This window comes from Malaclemys terrapin, chromosome 1 (genome assembly GCF_027887155.1).
Source record: "Malaclemys terrapin pileata isolate rMalTer1 chromosome 1, rMalTer1.hap1, whole genome shotgun sequence".
NCBI lineage: Eukaryota > Metazoa > Chordata > Testudines > Emydidae > Malaclemys > Malaclemys terrapin.
Genome location: NC_071505.1, coordinates 233359256 through 233386738, shown reverse-complemented (window position 1 = coordinate 233386738; position 27483 = coordinate 233359256). Strand labels below are relative to the sequence as shown.

Sequence of the window (27483 nt, the reverse complement as noted above, 5' to 3'; positions counted from 1 at the left end):
AGCAAAAGGAGTTCTTTTGCCAGTACAGTTAAACTTTCTCCCCAAATAACAAGCTATACTGGCAAAAGCACTCCTTGTGCTGGTATAAGCTGTAGCTACATCGGGAGTTTTGCTGGCATAGTTATGTTGGTTGGGGTGTGATTTCCCCCCGCCCCCCATCCTGACATAGCTACGCTGGCAAAACTTTGTAGTGTAGACCTGACCACAAGCATACAGCTAGTGGCACCAGCAATGCTAGAGTCAGTCTATGGGCTTGTCTTCACTACCCGCCTGGATCGGTGGGTAGAAATCGATCTCTTGGGGATAGATTTATCGCGTCTCGTCGGGACGCGATAATCGATCCCCAAATTGACGCGCGTACTCCACTAGCCCAGGTAGGAGTAAGCACCATTGAAGGGGGAGCCGCGACGGTCAATTTGCCACCGTCCTCACAGCGGGGTAAGTCAGATCAGATATGTCGAATTCAGCTGCGCTATTCTCGTAGCTGAATTTGCATATCTGAAATCGATCCCCCCCTCCCGTAGCGTAGACGTAGCCTATGTGTGCAGTTAGGAGTTACTTTAAACTGGTTTAGTTAAACCAATGCAGAAGGCTGTGTGTGGATGCTCTTATTTAGGTTTACACCATGTTTATTTCCAGTTTAGCTTAAGTTGATTAGGACTTGCAAATTGATTTTTTTACTGACTTAAGTTAAATTGAAACAGGAAAGTTTGAATCCAAAGTGTCCAAAATAAACCAAAATAAATGTGCCTCCACACAGGAATTTTCACTGGTTTTGCAGAACCACTTCATCTAAATCTATTTAATCTAACCAGTACACAACTATGTGTAGACAAGGCCCAGCTCTTCAGAAAGAAAGAGGGCAGGGGTTAAGACATGATCCTCCACTGTCCAGGTCTGAAGAGGAACACAGTCCAGCTTTTCAAAGGGTAGTGCCGCTGCTGCTCCAATATGCACTCCCCACAGAGCCTTGTCCTGGGGCTCCTGCTGAATTGATGCTCTCCACCTACGTCCCACAACATGACCAGTGGTTTTATGAACCATAATCTAGTGAACAACATCTAAAAGAGCCTTTGTGGATTTTGTTAGGAACACACTAAATACAAATATTTGGGTTGTTTCATTCTGCAGTGCATTAAGAATGTAAATGTTTTTCATGAGTCTAGATTAATACTAGCAAAATATTCTAAATCATCCTTATGAAACCTGAAAGGAAGGATTGATCCCTGTAATGAAGGCTGCATCTGCTTAGCCACTCTCAGAAGAGTGGTTGGACAAAATATTTTAAACACATGTACAACATTCCATAAGCAATTATAGAGGGTGTGGTGGTAAAACAGCCTGCACAGTAATACAGAAAACACATTGATTTTTCTTGCACAATGTGGCTACTATTAGATACAGCACACTCAAATGTTAGCTGTGACATAAAGAACAAATAGGGTGGGTTAGAGTTTAGCAGGAACTTGGTATATCACCAAGATACACTAAGCTTTTCCAAAAAGAGTCCTGGTTGTTCACTGCTAGAACTTTAGGTCACTCAAAACTTGGGTATAGCAAAGTATTCTCAGCTTAACTTTCCAATGTGTCTCAATACACACATTGATCTGATCCATGCCCCCGTATGAAAGAAATCCCCTATATTTTTTCTGATCTAAAGGCAAATTATATGAAAGGAAATTTCTGATTATTTTAAGGTTTTTGAATATACCAATCTCCATAGAATCTAGGTCCGGAGACTACAGTACCTAAATATTAAGGGGGAGAATTTCAAAGGCACAAATGCCTTTGAAAAATCTCTCCCTATATTTTCCTTCCCAGAAGAACCATTTAAAAAAACCCAGCACTGAGCATCATGACAAGCTAAAAGAAAAATAAAAAATTCTGAAATAGTCCATTTCATGAGCTGCTTTATTCATTTTAAATAGAATTGTTCTCCAAAGATTTGTTTACATAAGATCAGACATACAGGGATACTGAAATAAAAACTACTGGTTAAGTGCAAATCAGTAAATTTAAAAAAAAAAGAAATTGCCTCTTATAAATTTATGGCAAAATGAGGAAAAAAGATTAATAAACTCAATTACTGTGCAGTAGCACTTCAAATATTGACTGGTTTCAGGAGAATCAGATCTTTAAACTGTAATTACACAAATGAATCTCTCACCTACTTGCTTGAGTGATCGTTTATTTGCTAGCCTACCTGATGTAAATGTATACCAAAGAATCACACATTCAAATTAGATTCTTCAAAAGCCAGAGAAATGGCAATACTGCCCATGAAATTAAAATCGTGTACAGCGTCAAGGATTGATTTCACAGTTTGAGTATCAATGGGACGTATGATCATATACAGAAAGTATAGGTTTTATCTCAGAAGCATCACATTTATTAACATGCAAACAATACTAAGTAACAATAATGTTCCCAACATACTAATTATTATTCAGATAAATCAAGGCAGAATTGAAATAATTTATATTTCTAGTTACTCCATCATAAAAATTAGGTTCTTGGGATTCACCAGCTGAGAAGACCAATAGACGGCCATAAATGCTGCAGAAACAATTCTAGGATCTTCATGCGCCTTCTGCACATTTGTTTAGAGCAGGGATCATAGAATCAGAGAATATCAGGGTTGGAAGGGACCTCAGGAACTCATCTAGTCCAAACCCCTGCTCAAAGCAGGACCAATCCCCAGACAGATTTTTGCCCCAGACCCCTAAATGGCCTCCTCAAGGATTGAACTCACAACCCAGGGTTTAGCAGGCCAATGCTCAAACCACTGAGTTATCCCTCCCCCCAAAGGATCAGCAACCTTTGGCATGCGGTCCACCAGTGTAAGCACCCTGGTGGGCCGGCCGGTTTGTTTACCTGCCACGTTCACAGGTTTAGCCAATCGCGACTCCCACTGGCCGTGGTTCGCCGCTCCAGCTAGTGGGAGCTGCGATCGGCTGAACCTGCGGACGCAGCAGGTAAACTAACTTGCCTGGCGCGCCAGGGTGCTTATCCTGGCGAGCCGCGTGCCAGAGGTTGCCTGGTTTAGAGTGTAATAAGGCCTGCAAAGTGCTGCATCCTCAGTCTCAGGACTGCCACTGTAATTGCTTGCTGTGATTCAAAGTACTGCTGACAAATGAACCATCCAATCTCTAGTGGACAGATGTTGTTCCAGTAAGAAAACGGTGTTTTCTGAGCACAGGACTGGCAGCCAGGAATACTGACCATCTCTAGTTTTGGGAAAGTCACTCTCTGGGCCCTGTATACGCCGTATGGAATGTGTAGAGGTCATAAAGGGGGTATAGACTGCCCTGGAAGATCACCCCTCTTTGCAGGGGAATTCTCAGACCAATATAGAGCTGGCATAACAGCTCTGCACAGGCTCCTCAGTCTGACCCTGACAAATGAGAGTGTGTTGGTGTCTAGAAGAGGCATGCGTGTCAAGCACTGCACTCTGGCTAGTCTGTATTGGTGACATGGCTCTTTATGGCATGCAACTTAGAGCAGACCTGGCATGCTGTAAATTGCATGGGTGGGGACAAGGTAGGGACTCTGAACTGAGACAGAATTAGGGAGTCATAAAAGTGGCTTTCCCATCCCAGGCGGCATGCTACCTCCTCTCTTCCTCATGCCCAGCACAGGAAAGGGTGCTAAAGAACTTGGCCCTCTCTCTCAGCTTCCCTGTCTGTAAAATGGAAGTCATAGTACTTCTTGACCTACTTCACACATTTAAGAAAAAAATCATTGATATTAAATCTTTCTCAATGCTTGCTACGGGAATGTTAGCTCAAATCCTGTGATGTGCTGCTGATATTTTAACAGCAGGTTCCCACATCTTGCCCTTGGCCTGTCACGTGTGTGTTCTATAAAGAGGAGAGAGGAAGGACTGCACAATCTATTCGTTTGTTTCCCATTTAAACAAGAGTGCTGTGGAATGAGCCAGTGCCACATGGCAACAGACATATTAAGACTAATTTTACTGTACATACTGATAATGTAACAGCATTTAGCTCCAATGAATTAATGGCATGGGGTGGAGTTCTTATAGGGAATTTGGGGATTTCTTTCATGACACTTGGTGGAAAAAATATGTTCTTCAGAAACATATTTCTGAGCCCCAAGAATAAACCATCTCTGGTGGGGATGATTCAGCTGGCTCCAGAGAAGGGGTGAACATCATTTTAGGAACAGAGAACCCACCCCAATCTTCCCTGTCATTTGGTTGTCTAAAAAGTGACTCAAAGGAGCTGCCTCTGACATATCACTGTTCAACACTCACCAGGGCAAGTTTTTCAAAGGTTGTAAAGACTCTTCTTATATTAGTGAGACACATATAGTGACATCACATGCCAGGGGTTTTGGCCAATACTTTAATAAGGACTGCTAGCATATTGCTGAGGGAATTACAGGATGCTGCAGTTGCCCTAGACTTTGAAATTGCAGGTATGCACGCTGCTGACAACTTAATTGACACTGAAACCAGGAATTGGGTATTTAGTGCTTTCTGAGTTATTCTAGGAGGAGGTAGTCATGTGCTGTTTTCTTTGGAACTCTTTTTCAATATTTGACTTGCGGGGGGGGGGGGGGGGGGGGGCTTTCACTGAAATAAATGCCAGTTTTGTCATTGACTTCAATCTATATTTGCTACTTAAATGGGCCTCATTACTGCAGTATTGGAGTGCCTCACAATCACAGCACTCCTGTGAGTTAGAGAAGTGCTATTATCACTATGTTACATATAATTAATACTCAAGTACGGTTGCTAGATTAAGTAAACCTCAAGCTAGTTTTCCAATCATTTCATACAAAGCACCTCCTATTTCTGTCCTCCTGGGTTTATTTGTTTATTTGCATGCACAATGTTGTCATGGAGAGAAGAATGCCAACAAGAGAGCAGTGAGGCAACTTTTGTAGCTCGTGCTCTCGCCGGCTGAAAATACACCATTAAAATACATGCATGCTGTACCATTAAAGCTAGAGGGACATACTGGGATAATGGATTTTTAGGTAGAATTTCCAACTGAAAGTGATTTAGCCCACAGACTTGAAAAATAGTTATTTTCTATGTTGAAAACTATCTACAGAAAGAACAGTTAAAAATGTAATACAAAAACCAAAATACAATACAAGTCATTAAAAAAAAAGTAACGTTTGCCTGCCCCACACAATTACCAAATATCTCCATTTTCAAAGAATGTGGCAATAACTGCATAATGGTATCTGAGGTAACTGTTGGCATTTACTAGCAGTTTAATTCTAATTGCAGGGGAGCACCAGTCCTGCTAGAAGAAGAAAGGTTAATTGATTGGTGTGGTTCTGGATTGATGAATCACTTATTGAGTTTAAACAAACCATTATCTTAAATAAAAATAAAAGATGTTGACTTACCAACTCTAAGAATCTCCTCACTACCTGTCTTTGTTTTAAATTGGTCTCCCCATCCAGGTTAGCAGTTTCTATATGACACAGCCCATCAGGGTCACTTGAAGAGAGCAGCAATATGTCAGCAGGTATGATTTCATTACAACGAAGCTGAATAAAGTCGCCAACTTCTACTTCTTTCCAGTATCTGTTCATATATTTCTTTTCATTCCTGACAAAGAGACATGTACAGGAAATACATCAAAACGCTGACCAGGTAGGGATGTCTCAGTCTAGTCTGTTTGGATTTTAGGCTGGACCACAGAGTCTTTGCGAAAAATCACCAAGGTGTTCTCAAATTCTCCCTCTTTAGAAAAATCAGATGGCCACAAAAAGTGTGATGAAGAGGTCATGTGGCTGGATAACAATTATTAAGGGCTAGATCACAGGCTAGGCTGTGTGGTTTGTTGGTGGCATAAAAGAGAACAAGACACCTTCCTTTCAGCCTCTAAATGGCCTACCTACCTCCTGGGAATGAGTACATTGGGGTAAATAGGTTCTGTACACCCATTACTCCTACCCTTGACAGATAGGTTGGCCGTGGCTCCTCCCCCATCGCAGTGCACCAATCAGTTCAGCTTAACCAGTGCAGGGGAGGGGGTTAGTTACCTGCTATTGATGAAGGCCAGTAATAGATTTGTATCCCACCTCCAGGGGCGAGGGTAGGACAGGAAAGGAATTGGCCAGGCCTCTCTGAGGCACAACTCCTTCCTTGCACTGTTCCTGAGGCACCACAGCTATGTGCCACCTTGTATCAGCCCAGTCTAGCCTTCAAAAGAAGCAATGAAAATATCTGTAATGCAAATATATAAAAAGTCACTAACATCTTTGGGAATTACTCTTTAAAGAAATCCAACATACAAGTGTTTTTCCTCTCCCCACTGACTACCAACAACTACTATGACTTATAAGGATGAACTTTGTGTGGTGCTGCATGTGAAACTTAGACCCAAGAGCCAAAAATACACAACCCAAATGAATTCCAGTAAAAAAACCCACTAAGCTAGAGTCACCACGGCATCTCTGCTGAAAAACGCAGCCACAAATAGAGTGTGGGGAGAGGACATTCTTGTTTCCTTAACGTGAGCTTTTATAGTGACACATTAACTATAGTGATATCTGTTGTATACAGTAGTTAATAGTCTCTCTGCCCAGCCATTGTAAACCTTCTATTTTGCAGCTGAATTTCTTTGTCACTTCAAAGATGTATCTAGTTGAACATTAACATATATGTTGTTAATCTAAATCTGCTCATTAAACCTCTTTATTTTTTAAAATGAGTTAATTGGTAACTTTTTTTTGTTAGGAGCAGGGGGAAAAAGAACAGGTGCCTGTTTAATTAACTCTAGTTAAAATAAAATGTTTTTAAAAAAGCATTAGTGTAAATTCTTCCCTTTGGTATTTTTAAAACAACCAAGATATTAACTTTGCAAAACACCTACTGCAAATGGGAAATAGCTACTTTTGACACTTTCCTAAACTACCAGTATATTAAAACTTAATGAAATGACACAGCACAGTATCCTAGATGGTTGCCATTGTTGTTACATTGCAATTGGCACTGCCGTTGTTCTTCCTTGACACCACCTATGCCAACAGAACAGGATTCTGAAATGGAAAAAAGTTTGAAATTTTGTGTACTTTACATGTATTCCTTAAAAATATGTTTTGTATATGAAGATCCTGAATAGATTTTTAACTAGATCAAAACACAGAAGACCTGGTAACTTTTAGAATTACTGTTAAAGATTATGACCCAGATTTTTTAAAGGAATCTAGGTATTGCTGCACTCAGGGATTGCAACATCTAACTGGTTCAGGAGCCTAAAATTCATTTTCAAAAGGGATTTAAGCATTAGGTGCCATCCCTTTTTAAAATAAGATTTAGGTTCCTAAATCCTAAGCACAGTGACACCTAAATACTTTTAAAAATCTGGACCTATGTGTGACGGTACCTCCAATAAGGCTTTATGGAAATATGCTTAGAATGTGTTTTATGCTACATATGCCATGTAACATAGCTCAAAGGTTATGATCTACTTAATGTATTAATCCTATTTGTATGCATGTATCATTTTTGTATTCGAAGTTATGAATGTTATGAATGTTGGCTGTGTACTCGCTTGATTTCTAAATAACCTTAGTAGAGCATTTGGTCAGTTCCTGGAGAAAGGAATGTTGAAATTATGTACCAAATCAAGAAACACTTAAAGGACAACGGATCTTGGAAGGCTCCAATCCACATAAGTCTACTTGAGGACATTCAAGGTAGCATGTAAACAATGGATGCTACCTGTAAAAACTGTGAGTCATGCATGGACATGTGACCTCCAGGTGATTCCTAAACTCCATCTTGGAGCTTGACTTTGCATAGGAGTGAGGAGGGGGTCTCCACCCATAAGAGAAAGTCTATTTAAACCCCTGGGAAACCCCTCCATTTTGTCCTCAGCTGGCTAAAGAGAGAGCATCTCCACCCCCCCCAGGATACTTGGAAGAAACTGGAACAAAGGGCAGTGACTGCAAGGAGTGTGAGTGATTGCTGGACCCAGGCTAAAAGGAGATTAGTCTGTAAAAGGGAGCATTCTGGAACTGGTGAGGATCTTATCTGTATTCAGTTTGATTTGACATAGATTTGCGCATTTTATTTTATTTTGCTTGGTGACTTACTTTGTTCTGTCTGTTACTACTTGGGCCTGGTCTACACTATGACTTTAATTCGGATTTAGCACCGTTAAATCGAATTAACCCTGCACCCGTCCACACAACGAAGCCATTTATTTCGAAATAAAGGGCTCTTAAAATCGATTTCTGTACTCCAACCCGACGAGCGGAGTAGCGCCAAAATCGATATTGTCATTTTGAATTAGGGTTAGTGTGGCCGCAATTCGATGGTATTGGCTTCTGGGAGCTGTCCCACAGTGCACCATTGTGACCGCTCTGGACAGCAATCTGAACTCGGATGCACTGGCCAGGTAGACAGGAAAAGCCTCGCGAACATTTGAATTTCATTTCCTGTTTGCCCAGCGTGGAGAGCACAGGTGACCACAGATAGCTCAGCTCATCAGCACAGATAACCATGCAGGCCGATAATCGAAAAAGAGCACCAGCATGCACCAGTACGGGAGGTACTGGATCTGATCGCTATATGGGGAGAGGATTCAGTGCTAGCAGAACTTCGTTCGAAAATACGAAATGCAAAAACTTTTGAAAAAATCTCCAAGGGCATGATGGAGAGAGGCCACTATAGGGACTCAGATCAGTGCCGCGTGAAAGTCAAGGAGCTCAGACAAGCCTATCAAAAAACAAAGGAGGCAAACGGTCGCTCCGGGTCAGAGCCGCGGACATGCCACTTCTACGCCGAGCTGCATGCAGTTCTAGGGGGGGCCGCCACCACTACCCCACCTCTGACCGTGAATTCCGAGGCGGGGATAATCTCATCAGCTACACCTGAGGATTCTGCGGACAGGGAAGAGGAGGAAGAGGAGGAGGAAGAGGACGAGCTTGCGGAGAGCACCCAGCACTCCGTTCTCCCCAACAGCCAGGATTTTTTTCTCAGCCTGACTGAAGTACCCTCCCAACCCTCCCAAGCCAGTATCCAAGACCATGACCCCATGGAAGGGACCTCAGGTGAGTTTACCTTTTAAAATATAAAACTTGTTTTAAAAGCAAGCGTTTTTTACTTTCCCCTGAGGACTTGGGATGCATTCGCGGCCAGTACAGCTACTGGAAAAGTCTGTTAACGTGTCTGGGGATGGAGCGGAAATCCTCCAGGGATATCTCCATGAAGCTCTCCTGGAGGTATTCCAAAAGCCTTGCCACAAGGTTTCTGGGCAGTGCAGCCTTATTCCGTCCTCCATGGTAGGACACTTGACCACGCCATGCTAGCAGCAAGTAATCTGGTATCATTGCATGACAAAGCCTGGCAGCGTATGGTCCCGGTGTTTGCTGGCATTCAAGCAACATCCGTTCTTTATCTCGCTGTGTAATCCTCAGGAGAGTGATATCGCTCATGGTAACCTGGTTGAAATACGGGAATTTAATTAAGGGGACAGAGGTGGCCATTCCTACTGGGCTGTTTGCCTGTGGCTGAAAAGAAATCCTTCCCTGCAGTTAGCCAAGCGCGGGGGGGGGGAATTGGCCCTGACCTTTTCGCGTTTGGCTAGCAGGGATCTTCCCTGTTACCAGCCACGCGATGGGGGGAGGGATAAAGCGATCATCCCAGAGAATTGGATGAGGGGCGGTTAGTTTGTTTTCTGCTGCTGAAGGTTAACAGGAAAACCGCAGCAGTCAACGGGCTTTGCATGGTATGTGGGAAAGGAGGGCGCAGAAGCCGAAAGACAATGGCCTACCATGGCCGCATGCAAGCTGAATTCTGTTGCCCGGACCTACGTCTGTGATCTCTAACACCAAAGCCACAGGCACTCAATATTAAGATGGAAAATGCGACCTTGTACTGAACTCACATGTGCTATGTAATGTGAATAGTGTTATTCACCGTGAAAGAGTGTAAGCATTGTTCTGTAAAATGTATCATTTTAAAAACTTCTCTCCTTTTTTTCAACCCTCCCTCCAGCAGCTGCAAATTTTTCAAGCCTCCCTCCTCCGTCCCGAAGTCTATCTCAGATAAGGTGGCGGAGAAAGAGGATGCGAGACGAGATGTTCATGGAAATAATGGAATGCACCCGCAATGAAAGAGCTCAGTTGAATGAGTGGAAGGACATGGTATCTAAATTTAGGAAAGATGCCAGTGAACGTGAGGTCATGAGGGACGCTCGAGATGAGAGGTGGTAGGCTGCAACGCTGGGGCTGCTGCGTGATCAAACGGACATGCTCCGGCATCTGGTGGGGCTTCAGGAATGGCAGCAAGATAACAGACTGCCGCTCCAGCTGCTGTATAACCTCCCTCCCCCCTCACCATGTTCCATATCCTCCTCACCCAGACGTGTAAGAACGCGGGGGGGGAGGCTCCGTGCACCCTCCCACTCCACCCCAGTGGACAGCCCAACCAAAGGGCTGTCATTATATTGAATTTTTTCAGTGGCCTTTTACTTCCGTCCTACCCTCCTCCCAAACCTCACCCAGATTACCTTGTCGGTTCTCTCCCTATGTTTATAATCAATTAATAAAGAATATATGATTTTTAAATGATAGTGACTTTATTTCCTTTGAAAGCAAGCTGGGGGAAGGGGGAGGGTGGGTTCCTTACAAAGAATGAGTCAATAAAGGGGACGGGTTTTCATGAAGGAGAAACAAACAGAAATTTCACATTGTAGCCTGGCCAGTCATGAAACTGATTTTCAAAGCTTCTCTGATGCACAGCGCTTCCTGGTGTGCTCTTCTAATCACCCTGGTGTCTGGCTGTGTGTAATCAGCAGCCAGGCGATTTGCCTCAGCCTCCCACCCTGCCATAAAGGTCTCCCCCTTACTTTCACAAAGATTGTGGAGCACACAGCAAGCAGAAATAACAATGGGGATATTGGTTTGGCTGAGGTCTGAGCGAGTCAGTAACGATCGCCAGCAACCTTTTAAACGGCCAAATGCACATTCTACCACCATTCTGCACTTGCTCAGCCTGTAGTTGAACAGCTCCTGACTCCTGTCCAGGCTGCCTGTGTATGGCTTCATGAGCCATGGCATTAAGGGGTAGGCTGGGTCCCCAAGAATAACTATTGGCATTTGAACATCCCCAACAGTTATTTTCTGGTCCGGGAAGTAAGTCCCTTGCTGCAGTCATTTAAACAGATTAGTGTTCCTGAAGACGCGAGCGTCATGAACCCTTCCTGGCCCGCCCACGTTGATGTTAGTGAAAGATCCCTTGTGATCCACAAGTGCTTGCAGCACCATTGAAAAGTACCCCTTGCAGTTTATGTACTGGGTACCCTGGTGCTCCGGTGCCAAGATAGGGATATGCGTTCCATCTATCGCCCCACCACAGTTAGGGAATCTCATTGCAGCAAAGCCATCCACTGTGACCTGCACATTTCCCAGAGTCACTACCTTTCGTAGCAGCACCTCAGTGATTGCTTTGGCTACTTGCATCACAGCAGCCCCCACAGTAGATTTGTCCACTCCAAATTGATTCCCGACTGACTGGTAGCTGTCTGGTGTTGCAAGCTTCCACAGAGCTATTGCCACTCGCTTCTCAACTGTGAGGGCTGCTCTCATCTTGGTATTCTGGCGCTCCAGGGCAGGGGAAAGCAAGTCACAAAGTTCCAAGGAAGTGCCCTTACACATGCGAAAGTTTTGCAGCCACTGGGAATCGTCCCCCACCTGCAACACTATGCGGTCCCACCAGTCTGTGCTTGTTTCCCGGGCCCAGAATCGGCGTTCCACAGCTATAACCTGCCCATTAACAGCATGATCTCCAAAGCACCGGGTCCCGCGGTTTGATAGAATTCCATGTCCATATCCTCATTACTCTCGCTGCCACGCTGCTGTAGCCTACTCCTCGACGCCTGGTTTTGCATGTTCTGGTTCAGCATAAACTGCACGATAATGCGGGAGGTATTTACAATGTTCATGACTGCTGTCTTGAGCTGAGCGGGCTCCATGCTTGCCACAGTATGGCGTCTGCACTGTTCACCCAGGAAAAAGGCGCGAAACGGTTGTCTGACGTTGCTTCCCTGGAGAGGGGGGAGGATATACCCAGAACCACCCACGACAATGTTTTTGGCCCCATCAGGCATTGGCATCTCAACCCAGAATTCCAATGGGCGGAGGAGACTGCGGGAACTATGGGATAGCTATGGGATAGCTACCCACAGTGCAATGCTCCAGAAATTGATGCTAGCCCCAGTACATGGACGCACACCACCGAATTAATGTGCTTAGTGTGGCCGCATACATTCGACTTTATACAAACTGTTTCCAAAATTGGAATTATATAAATTTGGATTAATCCCGTAGTGCAGACATACCCTTGGAATCACTTAAATCCTACTTTTGTATTTAATAAAATCACTTTTTACTTATTAATTAACTCAGAGTATGTATTAATACCTGGGGGAGTAAACAACTGTGCATATCTCTATCAGTGTTATAGAGGGCGAACAATTTATGAGTTATACAGGGTAAAACGGATTTATTTGGGTTTAGACCCAATTGGGAGTTGGGCATCTGAGTGTTAAAGACAGGAACACTTCTGTGAGCTGCTTTCAGGTAAACCTGCAGCTTTGGGGCAAATAATTCAGACCCTGGGTCTTTGTTGGAGCAGACGGGAGTATCTGGTTCAGCAAGACAGGGTGCTGGAGTCCTGAGCTGGCAGGGAAAGCAGGGGTAGAAGTAGTCTGGTCACATCAGGTGGCAGCTCCCAGGGGGTTTCTGTGATCCAACCCATCACACTATGTACCTAATTCATTGTTGTTTTGACTCCTCTGGTGTCAGAGTTACACAGCATCTATGTATTTATTTAACATACACATCAAACAATAAAATATCAGGTAATGGGTCAGGGATGTATCTTTCTTAGCTGTCCCTTCCCTATGCCCAGTTTATAAGAGGAAGAATGAAAATTATGGTTGTATCCTCTTTTTAAATAAAGATCACTACAGATTAATAAGAGCTCTAAGTGTAAAACATGATAGCCTAACAAGGGCAGATAATTTTCACATTGGCTGTAGATATATTTCTTATTCCCTCCACGACCAGTCTGAAACTAGCATTTAACTTTTCCTACTAGTGAGTATGAATTGCTTTGAAACCAAGAGTGCAGTAATGTAGTACAAATCACTGGATCACAGATCTGAAAGGTTTGTTAGCTATGCACGCAGTAACTCAGAACACTTTCACATGTGACTGCTACTCTTGATCTTTTTTAATTTAACTGTGGAAGTGAATGAAGTTCAAATGCATTTGTAATCAGTGGTGCTATATAAGTGTTACAAGACTAAAAATGAGACAAGAGTCCTGCAGTCTATAGTGCCTAACAACTTTTAATTCATTTTTATTGTTTAAAAAGAATTGCACTTCAAGCATTTCCTAATCTCCCACACACTTGGCGACTATCACACCGGTATACTATCTGCCACAGGAAGGGAGATCTTGGACTAGAATGCCAAATGCCTTTTTAAGGATGGATGTACTGTAAGAGTGTTTGCACACATGCCAGGGACACAGAATAGTTTCCCCTTAATTAGGAACAGAGGAACTGCCATATCAGGTCCATATAATCTAGTTCCTGCCTCTGACACCTTGTATTTAGCTGTGATACTCTGAGTACCTTTCCCAGACCTGAAGAGCTCTGTGTAGCTCAAAAGCTTGTCTTTTTCACCAACAGAAGTTGGTTCAATAAAAGATATTATCTCACCCACCTTGTCTCTCTAACATATAGTGTCTACTCATAGCTCCAGTCTTTCTGAGAGCCCCAGTTCAATCCCTCTTTTATATGAAAATATTTCCATGCCTCTGAGAACACAGTATTCCAGGCGAGGGTGTACCATAGATTTCTACAAAGTGGCATTATAATATGTTGACATTGTCTTCCATTCATTTTTATACATTCTACCTTTAAAACAAACAAACAAAATTACTGCTGCACTTTGAAGGTCTATTTTTGACTGAGCTGTTCACAATGATGCCCAGGCCTTTTTCTTGAGCAGTTACCATTAATTTAGACCATAGTAAGGTGGAAGTGTAGTTATTATTCCTTCTTATGTGTATTTGCCAACCATGTTTTTTTTTTTTTTGCCATTGTACTGCCCATTTGTGAAATGGATAGGTGAAGTGTTTCCATCTTCTCTACTGAATAGTCTAAATTGTGCATCATCTGCAAATTTTGCCACCTCTCTTTTCACTATTTCCCAGCTCATTAATGAATACATTAAATTAATTGTGCTAAAATAGATCTTGGGCCACCCTACTGCGACCTCCTATGTAACCCTCTGCCACACCGAAATCTGTCCGCACATTCCTGATGTGTTCTTATCTCATAGCCAGTTTCTAATCCATGACAATACTTATGCCTGTCACCCCTGACTTTAACAGCCTCTTGTGAGCCTTTGACAAATGTCGGATGGCTCTTGTTTAGCCACTATTTTTGACATGCATTATGGTCCTCACCCTCCAGCAACTGACTAACTCTAGCACTGCAGCTTCTTTTATATGGCCCTGCTGGGCCCTGATTGGCTGCTCCATGCAATCTCTCTGATTGGCTGCTTCCTCCCACAGCCACTCTAGGCAGCCGGGACGATTTCTCTACTGCTCCTTTCTGGGATGGGGTGTAGTAGGACCCCGAAGCCTCCAGCTGGGGCCTCTGGGCCTAGCCCACCGCGTCACAAACACTAAGCATCCCCCTACACAGACTTTATGTGGTCTGCAAAGTCTTGTGCAGGCCCTTAACACTTAATGTCACACCACCCCCATTCCAAGATCACCTGCTGGCTAGCTTTTGAAGCAACATTTGCCTTCACTTCAAAGGAGGTCAGATGCTTTAGGAGGTAGCAAACCAATCCCTAAAGGACAAGATAAAGGAGAGAAACAAAAACAAAAAACAAACCCACCAAGACACCACTTGGATCAGTGCTGGATACCAACCAATTTCTTCACCCATTCCCTCTCAGAATGACATCAAATGATGTGGGACAGGACTAAAAATATTAGGTCAAGCTCTGCCATAAAAATCCTTAAAATCCATTTAAATTAATTTGGCTACAAGCGCAAAACTGGTGACAACATTTGAGATACTCTTTTTGTTTTTGTTTTTTAAAAATGTTGTGGTAGAAGTTGCATTGTTACCAAACCAGTAAAAGAGAAGGTGCCAGATATATAAGGTAAGACAATACCACAGAAGACAAGCAATATCAAATCATCATTAGAAAATGGAGGGAATATGACAGGTTTAAAACAGTTAAAGAAGTCAAAGCTATCCCTGAGCCTAATGCGTTTATTACTTAAGATTGAACAAGCTAAATAGCTACAGACACATGCTGAAAACCATTTAGGTAAGATTACAGTGCATGGCAGAATTAAGGAAAAACATGTAGTAGAAACTAGAACCAAAGCAGGTTACATAAGGTCCTGAATATGTCTCTGTTCCATCATAAAGCATAACATCTGTTTCTACGGTAAGATTCACAAACAGAATCTGAATCTGATACTAATTAGATAGAACAGATGAAGAAAATATACTTCTCTTGAGAAACTTCTAATAAAAAGGGCAGAACCCTTCCATGACAAAAGTTACTAAATGGATTTCTTGTCTTTAATATTATACTGAGAGTCCTTAACATTTTTTCCCTTGTTCATCGTCCTCCAAGAATTTACTATCAATTAGCAATTGGGTAGGTAAATAAAATATGTTAAACTTCTCAAAAGAACAAGGAGTGTGTATGAATAATAAAGCATAAATGTGCCTTTTAATGAATTTCAGAGCTTCTATCTTTCTTGCAACAAATCAATCTGATTTCACTTGCTCTGAGAAACCTAGCCCCCTGGAACCTCAGCAGCTCAGGTTTTAGAATCTGAAGCAAATGCTGATTTTTTTTTTTTTTTTGGCATGGTGCTATCTTCTGTGCTGAGAGCAATCTTACAATTGTTCACTGTAATGAAACATTTGATACCCGGAATAAATGATTAGCCAAGAAACTTAGTGTTGAGATAACAAGATTAAACGTAAAAGTAGAACACTTAATGAGATCTAACATAAACAGAAAACAGAAACACTAGCTTCCAACAACTGACTTTCCACTCAGAATATTTTTTTTAAGTTACAGGAAGCATAATAATTGGATAATAAAATCATCTCAACGTATATTTAGGGTTTATTGTTTTAAACGATAGAATTTTTTACACTTCTCAATTTATTGCTGCAAATAGAAATAAATGAATATCCTCCTCCCAACAAGCAGACAGATTGTGAAGAAAGAATATCTACTGTATACTTTCATTGTGGCTAGGTGTCATGTTGGCGCTCAAAGGAGTGCCCAATAGATACCATATAGTGTTGTGGGGAAAGTGTAAAAATTGATTGGGGAAATTCGACTGGCTAGGATATTGTGTCATGCCCTTTGCGTTGGCCCTGGCCATGGAAATCCATGCATTAGTCAACTTCAGGCTCGACTACTGCATTGTACCGTACCTGGTGCTGAAAGTGAACGCCACAAAAAGTTTCAGATGGTATGATACACTGCAGCCCCTCTCCTAAGTAAGGCAGGGCAATGAAAACATTTCACACCATTGCTCTACACACACAGTTCTGGCTCTCTGTCCACTTCTACCTTTTCTGGCGTAAGGCCTTGATCCTATTCTTCAGGACTCTGAATGGTCTTTGTCCAGGATGTCTTTGGTCTTGTCTACATGGAATAGCAATGCTTACCAGAGGGGTGTGGTTTCTAAAGCACACCAATGTGTTGCACACTAACTGGTCCGTGTAGACCCTGCTGGCATGAACTAAAAATTCCATAGTGAACATTAAGGTAGTGCTATTTCAAACAATGCTAGATTAACATGCAGTAGGGAACTTTTAGTTTTGCCAGCAGGATCTACACAGGCCATTTAGCATGCAACACACTGATGCACTTTAGAAATCACTCCCCTCTAGTGCGCACTGCTGCTCCGCATAGACAAGCCCTTAAGAATCACCTCTTTGCAACAATGACATACCATGACAGCTGTGCTCCTCAGGTAGTAATGATACCCAGGATGAAACTCACAGTTGCAGGGGACTGAGCCTCCTCAGCAACAGGCTCACACCCATTGAACTCCCTCATGCTGAATCATAGAGAGACCATACACCTTATTATTAAATGCTTATATTATGGTAGCACCCAAAGGCCCCAATTGGGATTGAGAACCCATTGCGCTGGGGACTGTACAAACACAGAAGAGAGATAATCCCAGCCCTAAGCAAAGCCATGATTCTTCTAGGACACATTAGACCTAAATTATGTAGCAGGCACCCCAGAATTTTAAAGCCCTCCTCCCTTAAGCTCTCTCCCATTTAATGCCCTCTCCTAGTTTAGTCAGTGCAATATAGTTTAGGATGCTTATTTGAATTTAAATCTCAAATTAAATTACTTTTGACTGCCTCATCATTGCATATCTTCCTTGCACAGTATCTTTATTATTTATTTTGATCCTATCCAATCACACCTAAACTAATCTAACCAAGTGGGCGTTTTTAGTCAAACACTTAGAGAGTTCTTCATACCCGTTCAAAAATGCAGAACTTATTGGGTTGTTTTCACTTCATATCCTAAACTATAAGCGTAGTATTGCTGTGCCAAGTAGGTGGTGGAAACCACCTTTACTGTTTGAGACGTGGACATCTAAATGGGACAAAACATAGAGAGCAGTTTGTAAAGAAATGGTAATTTACAAGAAGAAAGGCACTGCTTAATGCAATATATTATTTTTATTTTAAAAATATTCCAAATCTTCCAGTTAAAAAATTAATCACAGAAAGGATTCTATCAGTAAAAGTATTTCCTTGCTAATTACACACACAGACCTGCTGTTGATGTTGATATCCTATTTGCAAGAATATTTCTTCACGTATCCTCCTGCACATAACTGTGCCATGCAAAGATATCCCCTTTAGACACTGCTTTGAAACCCAAACATTATCTAACCACTCGACTGCGTAAGCAGAAAGTAAGCCAGAAATTAGTTCTACGTTAGTGAGCATTATTAAATCATACAGAATTTCATAGCTCATCTTTACTTAGAACAAAAGTTGTCTGTTAATTATGACCTTTTTCTTACAGGAAATTTGGTATCTAATAGGCAAATACCAACCTCTCTATTAAAAGATAAAGACTTTATTCCTCTTTCCACACTCTTCTCAAGAAAAAGTGAATGAAGTTTCAGGATTTCCCACCTTTCCTGTTCTTTTTGTTATGTTCCTGTTAGGATAAAATGACAGGAGTCCCTGCCCCCTTTCCATTCTTTCATTCATCAAAGGGAAAGTGGAAATAGTGTAAACCAAATTTTAGTTCAGGATCTGCAAAAAATTCCCCCTCCAAAGGCCAGGTGCATCTAAGGCATCTCAGCTTGTGATGTTCTAAGTTTGGTTCAAGTGAGATGAGCTTTGCATGCTGTTATCTGTAAGTCCTCTCAGGTTGGATCTCTATATTAAAGTTCCAAGGGGTAGCTGTGTTAGTCTGTATCCACAAAAACAACAAGGAGTCCGGTGGTATCTTAAAGACTAACAGATTTATTTGGCATAAGCTTTCGTGGGTAAAAAACCCACTTCTTCAGATGCATCTTTTTTTTGCCCTCGAAAGCTTAAGCCCCAATAAATCTATTAGTCTTTAAGGTGCCACCGGACTCCTTGTTGTTTATATTAAAGTTGAAGAAAACACTGGCCCGTGCCACACTTTGCTGTATCCAACATCACGCAACTATAAATGCCTAGAAGGGATCACCCGTAAAAGAAAGGCAGAAAAGCATCAAGACGACAGTCTTTTAGAAAGTACCTTACATGCAACAGTGAAGCTGACTACAAGAGGCCCTGCACTACACTTTAATGAGTCTTCCCTTGACCTGAAAGTATTTCTAGTGTTGTTCTCAAACTGAAATATGAATCTGTATAATTCTTGGGTTAGAGATTGCAAAGAACCTATGCCTGAAGCATGTCTCCCTGCACACATTGCTTAATTCTTAACAACTTTTTTTTATTTAAACTCTACCACTAAAGAATTCCACTCCTCCTTCTATGAGATTTCATCAGATGGGAATGTGCAGAAAGAACAAAACCTCACACTGTGTCTGTCACATCATAGCCATTGTCTACAATGGGAAAATATCACTCCGGATCAGAGCCAAGGTCCTTCTACCTCATTATCCCAGCTCAGAGGCCAGCACCAGTTGCTTCAGAGGTAGGTACAAAAATCTTTGCTATAGATGTTTCTTGGATAACCAGCCCCCCAAGAAGTTTCTTCCTAACCTTAGACAGATAAAGGTTGCCTTACACCCTGAAAAATGAGGGTGTTTATAGTCCTTGCAAAAGCCTGTTTTTGTTTTGTTTTGACTATTCCTAAATCTCCCTCTGTTGTTATTTTGCCAGCTCCATCAGTGCTAGGGACAGTGAGGGCACATCTACACTTAAAACACTGCATCAGCACACACACCTGTGTTTTAATGAAGACGCTCTAAGCTGACGGAAGAGAGCTCTCCCATTGGCGAAGTTAATACACCTCCCCAAAAGGTGGAAGCTAAGTTGATGAGAGAAGCTCTCACACCAACTTGGCACTGTCTACAAGGGAAAGTTTGGTCAGTATGACTACGTCGCTCAGGAGTGTGGACTTTTCACACCCCTGAGTGATGCAGTATTCTGACATAGGTCTGTCTTGTAGACCAGACTTCTAGCATAGATGCCACCAGCATTCTTATCACCATTCTGTCTAAATTAGGTCTCAAGTAATTGATGGTTGGTCTATGCTACTGCTTTCATTGTTGCTAGTGCCATTGCCAGGCCAAAGTCAAGAGAATTACCTAACATTTTCCATTTAGATCCAGTAAGATTTCCATGAGAAGACTGCAAGTTTAAATCCCTGGGGAGACCCCGATTTGAAACATGCGCTTCTATTTCCAGCATTTTCACATCCACAAGACTAGAAGGAGCAGTAAATAGCATTGGAACTTGCAAAAATCTTATTCTTCATTGTAGTTGGCAGCAGACTAGGCCTTAACTTGTACTCCAGTGTGGTGGATCTGAGAAGTATAGTTAAAGGCCTGGTCTACATCTAGGTCAAACAATATACATCACTGAGTGTGTGAAAAATTTCAGACACTGTGTGACATAGTTAGGTCAACCTAACTCCCACTGTAAATGAAGCTAGATTGATGGAAGAATTCTCTTGTCAACCTAGCTACTGCCTCTTGAGGGGATGGATTTATTACAGTGATGGAAAAACCAATCTGTCACTGTAATAAGTGTCTACAGTACAACACTACAGCAGCGGAGCTGCACTGCTGCAGCTGTAACCCTTGTAGAAATACCCCAAGCTGTATATTTAACGCAGTAGTGATTTATCGTAAATTATGTGTAGTCCAACTTCTCTATATTTAGCTGCTATCCCAGGTTATGTTGTCTGTCCTTATTTTTCTGGAGCACTGCTTTCCCCAACAAGACAAGAATAAGTAGTGTGAGGAAACGGAAACAGCCTCAAGCTATATTTCAAGTACTAAGAGATGCCGAAAGAACCATATTGGTCTCCCAACAAAATCATGTTGTAGAAGTCACCTAAGTTCTTTGACTATTTATAAAAGAGTCTCCAATACTTTGGTATAAAACAATAATGAGGTGGTTCCCAAGGAGTTTTTTTTTGTTAAGGTTGGCAAAATAAAACTTTAACTCAGAGATTATACAAAGAAGGAATGCCAATGAACCACCTCCTCCCACACCAAATATATATGCAGCAGAAAACCGAGGGCAGTCCAAACTTTATGCACATGACTGCATATAATGCTCAAAAAGAAGAACAGGAGTACTTGTGGCACCTTAGAGACTAACAAATTTATTAGAGCATAAGCTTTCGTGGACTACAGCCCACTTCTTCGGATGCATATAGAATGGAACATATATTGAGGAGATATATATACACACATACAGACAGCATAAACAAGTGGGAGTTGTCTTACCAACTCTGAGAGGCCAATTAATTAAGAGAAAAAAAAACTTTTGAAGTGATAATCAAGCTAGCCGAGTACAGACAGTGTGATAAGAAGTGTGAGAGTACTTACAAGGGGAGATAGAGTCAACGTTTGTAATGGCTCAGCCATTCCCAGTCCTTATTCAAACCGGAGTTGATTGTGTCTAGTTTGCATATCAATTCTAGCTCTGCAGTCTCTCTTTGGAGTCTGTTTTTGAAGTTTTTCTGTTGTAATATAGCCACCCGCAGGTCTGTCACTGAATGACCAGACAGGTTAAAGTGTTCTCCCACTGGTTTTTGAGTATTTTGATTCCTGATGTCAGATTTGTGTCCATTAATTCTTTTGCGTAGAGACTGTCCGGTTTGGCCAATGTACATGGCAGAGAAAACACCATCCTGGCCACTATGGACGTAGAAGCCCTCTACACCAATATTCCACACAAAGATGGACTACAAGCTATCAGGAACAGTATCCCTGATAATGTCACAGCTAACCTGGTGGCTGAACTTTGTGATTTTGTCCTCACCCACAACTATTTCACATTTGGGGACAATATATACCTTCAAGTCAGCGGCACTGCTATGGGTACCCGCATGGCCCCACAATATGCCAACATTTTTATGGCTGACTTAGAACAACGCTTCCTTAGCTCTCGTCCCCTAACGCCCCTACTCTACTTGCGCTACATTGATGACATCTTCATCATCTGGACCCATGGAAAAGAAGCCCTTGAGGAATTTCACCATGATTTCAATAATTTCCATCCCACCATCAACCTCAGCCTAGATCAATCCACACAAGCGGTCCATTTCCTGGACACTACTGTGCTAATAAGCGATGGTCACATCAATACCACCCTATACTGGAAACCTACTGACCGCTACACTTACCTACATGCCTCCAGCTTCCATCCAGGACACACCACACGATCCATTGTCTACAGCCAAGCTCTAAGATATAACCGCATTTGCTCCAATCCCTCGGATAGAGACAAGCACCTACAAGATCTCTATCAAGCATTCTTAAAACTACAATACCCACCTGCTGAAGTGAAAAAACAGATTGACAGAGCCAGACGAGTACCCAGAAGTCACCTCCTACAAGACAGGCCCAACAAAGAAAATAACAGAACACCACTAGCTGTCACCTTCAGCCCCCAACTAAAACCTCTCCAGCGCATCATCAGAGATCTACAACCTATCCTGAAAGATGATCCTTTACTCTCACAGATCTTGGGAGACAGACCTGTCCTCGCTTACAGACAACCCCCCAACCTAAAGCAAATACTCACCAGCAACCACACATCACTGAACAAAACCACTAACCCAGGAACCTATCCTTGTAACAAACCCCGATGCCAACTCTGTCCACATATCTATTCAAGTGACATCATCATAGGACCTAATCACATCAGCCATACCATCAGGGGCTCGTTCACCTGCACATCTACCAATGTGATATATGCCATCATGTGCCAGCAATGCCCCTCTGCCATGTACATTGGCCAAACCGGACAGTCTCTACGCAAAAGAATTAATGGACACAAATCTGACATCAGGAATCAAAATACTCAAAAACCAGTGGGAGAACACTTTAACCTGTCTGGTCATTCAGTGACAGACCTGCGGGTGGCTATATTACAACAGAAAAACTTCAAAAACAGACTCCAAAGAGAGACTGCAGAGCTAGAATTGATATGCAAACTAGACACAATCAACTCCGGTTTGAATAAGGACTGGGAATGGCTGAGCCATTACAAACGTTGACTCTATCTCCCCTTGTAAGTACTCTCACACTTCTTATCACACTGTCTGTACTCGGCTAGCTTGATTATCACTTCAAAAGTTTTTTTTTCTCTTAATTAATTGGCCTCTCAGAGTTGGTAAGACAACTCCCACCTGTTTATGCTCTCTGTATGTGTGTATATATATCTCCTCATTATATGTTCCATTCTATATGCATCCGAAGAAGTGGGCTGTAGTCCATGAAAGCTTATGCTCTAATAAATTTGTTAGTCTCTAAGGTGCCACAAGTACTCCTGTTCTTCTTTTTGCGGATACAGACTAACACGGCTGTTACTCTGAAACTTGGCATATAATGCTATGATTCTTAAAGAGTTGGTTTATGAAACCAAATCTCCATTTTTGTGTGCCAGTTTTAAACCCAAAATGAACTGTGGCTTGCAAAGCTATTCCAGAAAATAGAGGTCCTAATTGAAAAAACGAAGAGCTACAAAATTTAATAATTCTATTATTAAAATTAAGTGAGAGTATTTGTAAGTATTGCCAATGCCAGTATGCAACTTAAAACCAGATCCCATATTTTTTACACATTTCGAGTCTGCTGCTGAAGTAAAGTCAGTCTTTCTATCTATCTCAATAATGTGTCAGACTTGCTGGAGCCAGTCATTGAGGATAGTGGATCTGAAGTTCTCTATGCTTGAACAATCTTTTCTTCCCCTCATACAAAGAGAGCTCAGGTTCCTTGTTCTGTCCCATTGATTTACAATCCATGACTGTCAAAGATCATAAATGGGATAAAGTCAGCTGAAATACTCTATATATGTCTTAATATGCTGACATGCCTCTTTTCAAAATAACTTACATTTAGAAGTCTCTGAAGGGATGCAAATCAATGTTGCCATTTGCCCTCAACTATCATCAATAAAGGAGACATGAATGAAGAATGGAATATTGTCAATATACATATTTGTATGCTCTTACCATCAGTTTACTAGACAATACGTTGTTTTAGACCAGGGGTCGGCAACGTTCGGCACGTGGCTCGCCAGAGTAAGCACCCTGGCGGGCCGGGCCAGTTTTATTTACCTGCTGACGCGGCAGGTTTGGCTGATCGCGGCCCCCACTGGCCGCGGTTCGCCGTCCCGAACCTGCCGCGTCAGCAGGTAAATAAAACTGGCCTGGTCCGCCAGGGTGCTTACCCTGGCGAGCCGCGTGCCGAACATTGCCGACCCCTGTTTTAGACCAAAGGATATCCTTGCATATCTAATAATGATCCATAATCTTTCTTATCAGTCAGATAGTCATGACCTGAACCTTTGGAAAACCATCCTGGTTGCCATACATACAAGAATCTTATTCTTATGACTTCTTGAATCTGGATCAGGTAGGTCATTCTACAACATCCTCTAAAATACTTGCCTCTCCACTGAAATCTTTTAAGTTCATTTGAAGTCTTGCATTTGTTCAAAGAGGTTGTATATTCTTAAAAATAGAGCTGGTCAAATAACAGTCATGAGTAATGTATTTTTTCAATATTTTTCCTCCCAAGAAATGAATATATTTGTGAATACTTTTTTCCCCATTATTCAGCCAGGTCTATGCATGGTCTGGTCAAATAATTAGTTAGGTAAATTATTTGCAAATTTTCCTCTTACAAATCTCAAAAACATTCAGGAATTACTTCTGGTTATTATTCACTGAGCTCCATTAATAGATGAAAACTAAGGCCCTGATTCAGCAAGTTGACTAAGTATGCACCCAACTTCAAGCCAGTGAATAGTCACATTGGCCTAAACCAGTGGTTCTCAAACTTTCGTACTGGTGACCCATTTCACATAGAAAGCCTCTGAGTGCAACTCCCCTTATAAATTAAAAACACTTTTTTATATATTTAATGGCATTAAAAATGCTGGAGGCAAAGCGGGGTTTGGGGTGGAGGCTGACAGCTCGCGACCCCCCCCCATGTAATAACCTCATGACCCCCTGAGGGATCCCAACCCCCCAGTTTGAGAACCCCTGGCCTAAACCCAAAAAGAAAACTTAATTTGAGTTAACTTTCATATGTTCTTTGAGAGAAAAGCCTGACAGAACATCAGAATGCTGTATCATAGAAAAAATAATTTTCACCTTAGCCAAAAGAAGAATGAGAACTTTAGACAATCATGTTTTTGAAACACACTGAAACTGAAGTTGAGAGCAGATGATACATAGGAATTATTCACTGGAAGGTTTCAAAATCATTAGAGGGAGAACAAATAACCTAAAAGGTTTTGAGATCTGAAACATCTCAGCAGATTGCAGACAACCCAGAAAAGCCAACATTCAGCAGCATTGTGCTTTCACAGAGACCAAAAAGTTACATTTTGCCTTAGAATTTTAACATAAATTTTAAAAGGCCAGAAAATTCAGTGTTAAAACTGACACTTCGACCTCCTCTCTCAATAGATCATTCAGAGAGAAATCTCTCTAATCTGTAGACAGCAACACTATACACTGTACAATAATTGTTTTTCTAAAAAAATTGTAAATGTACGAGAGAAAAAGAAACATTTTTAAAAACTACAAAAACAACAAGGAGTCTGGTGGCACCTTAAAGACTAACAGATTTATTTGGGCATAAGCTTTCGTGAGTAAAAACCTCACTTCTTCGGATGCATATGCAGAAAAGCATATGCATCCGAAGAAGTGAGGTTTTTACTCACGAAAGCTTATGCCCAAATAAATCTGTTAGTCTTTAAGGTGCCACCAGACTCCTTGTTGTTTTTGTAGATACAGACTAACACGGCTACCCCCTGATTTTTAAAAACTGTAATTCACGTCATATTACAGAATAGGAGTCTCATCATCAGATTAAGTTTAACAAGATTAAAGCCAAACTCCTAACTCTTCCTCCCAAACCTTTTCTACCCCCTGTGTTCTTTAGCAATGTCAACACTCCAACCCTTCTCCCTATTATTAAAACCCATAATCTAGTAGATATTTTTTACTCCCTCTCATTTGATCTACACATCCAGGCCATATCCAATACAATATATCTAGCATTTGTGCTTTTCTGTCTAGCCCTACAGCTAAACTCTCAGTCAGGCCCACATTTCTGGTGTCAGCTAGTGCAACATCATACACCCACATTGACCCCTTACAACACATATAAATGCTGCTGCTGAAATCATTTTCATTGCTCTTCAGTGCTGATTGTCACCCCCGCCCCTGCAGTTGAAGCCAGTGGTTCCCCTTCTGCTACACCAAATTAGTTCTTAAACTGCATTTAAGAAAAAGCAAGGCTGTTATTGTGTTGTGACCACTGCCTAACACTTGTCTAATTGTTATCTTGTGCTCTGTTTGTATGTTGTTGTATTTACCAGTTGTCTCTCATCATACTCTTAGACTGTAAGATTTTTGGGCAAGGGCCATCTTTTTTCCTCCGTATTAGTACAGCGCCTACCTTAACTGGGTCCTGATCCCTTACTGGCATTCCAGTCGAAAACCTGACCCCTGACAACCCTAAATACAAGTAAATGAATGAAAAAATAAATACTTTACTAATGTTACTTTTCCATGTGAACATTTGCTGTAGTCTCCTCGAGGATGTTATTCCATCAGTAGCAGAGGAGGTGGACTGTGTAGTTAAGAAGCCTAGAGGAGAAGAGAAGCACTTCTCTAGACCGTGTAATAAGATGCAATCTACACCATGCAAACCTTTGACACTATCCGACCTCTTGTGCTAATCCAGCTACTATGCATGATCACCAGGTCGGCATGCTAAAATTCCATATACATTATTGCAGGACTTCAAACAAAATATTTAAATCTTTTTCTAAACAATAAAAAATTAATAACACAAACAAATGTGCCAGCCCACATTTTGGATTTGGATCTGAATTTTGTTTTATATAAAAGACAAGGCTGGTTTTGTTTTACAGAAAGCCGTCTTAAATCATTTTTTGTTTTAAGATTTTAAAAAAAGTTGCTACTTGGCCAAGACCTTGTTTGAGAACTTTCTGTCCAAAGCAATTTTTTCTTTTGAAGAGCAGAGTAGGGAGAAAGTTAACAGTGGAAACAATGACACAACCTTAGTCCCGGAGGTGGGAATGGTGCTGCCATCGACATCTCAAAATACACACTGCCTGACCACAAAACACTACCATTTTTGTTACTTGACAACTCCTCCAAAATAAACAGAAAACTGCTTACTGGATCCTCCACATGAGCAACCTAATGATCCACACTCATTTCTAATTATAATACAATTGGGCTTGACTGTGGCTTTGCCACAATTCCTAGGGACACAGTCCCGAGCCACAGATTTCTGTGCTCCCTCAAGAGTAGATCGGGAACCAGATTGTGAGTGCTGCAATTTGGTCACTGCTTCCCTCTAGCTCCAGGGCTGAATGAAAGGGCAGGGGCAGTAATCTGTGCCAGCCCTATACATGATGGAGATGACATCCCCATGCCTGCTTGGTCAGTGCAGCTGAACCAAGTCTCCACCCACAATGCGTGGGACGGGACGTAGTGGCCACACAGAGGCTGCTCTTCTCCTTCTGGTTCACAGTTGAACCCAGTGTGTTATTAAAATGAAAGGCCCAGTTTCTTAAATGCAGCGTTTATATATACAGCACTTGCCTATTGTGACGGGTTCAGGAGTGAGCTGCATCTGAGCTCTCTCCTCCAGTTATGCAGTAGGGCTAAAAAAAAAAAGAGCTACAAAACAGAGACCACACTATGAAATCCCTTA

General features: G+C 41.9%; 1 protein-coding gene across 2 annotated transcripts in view; it reads right to left on the bottom strand.

The window, feature by feature from the left end:
* ATP10A (ATPase phospholipid transporting 10A (putative)) overlaps positions 1 to 27483 on the bottom strand; it is a 161849-nt gene that overhangs the window by 91436 nt on the left and 42930 nt on the right. For both annotated transcript variants that reach the window (XM_054009198.1, XM_054009188.1), the window contains exon 2: positions 5386 to 5590. In XM_054009198.1, coding sequence (XP_053865173.1) covers positions 5386 to 5590 — 205 coding nt within the window. The remainder of the gene's footprint in view (positions 1 to 5385; positions 5591 to 27483) is intronic.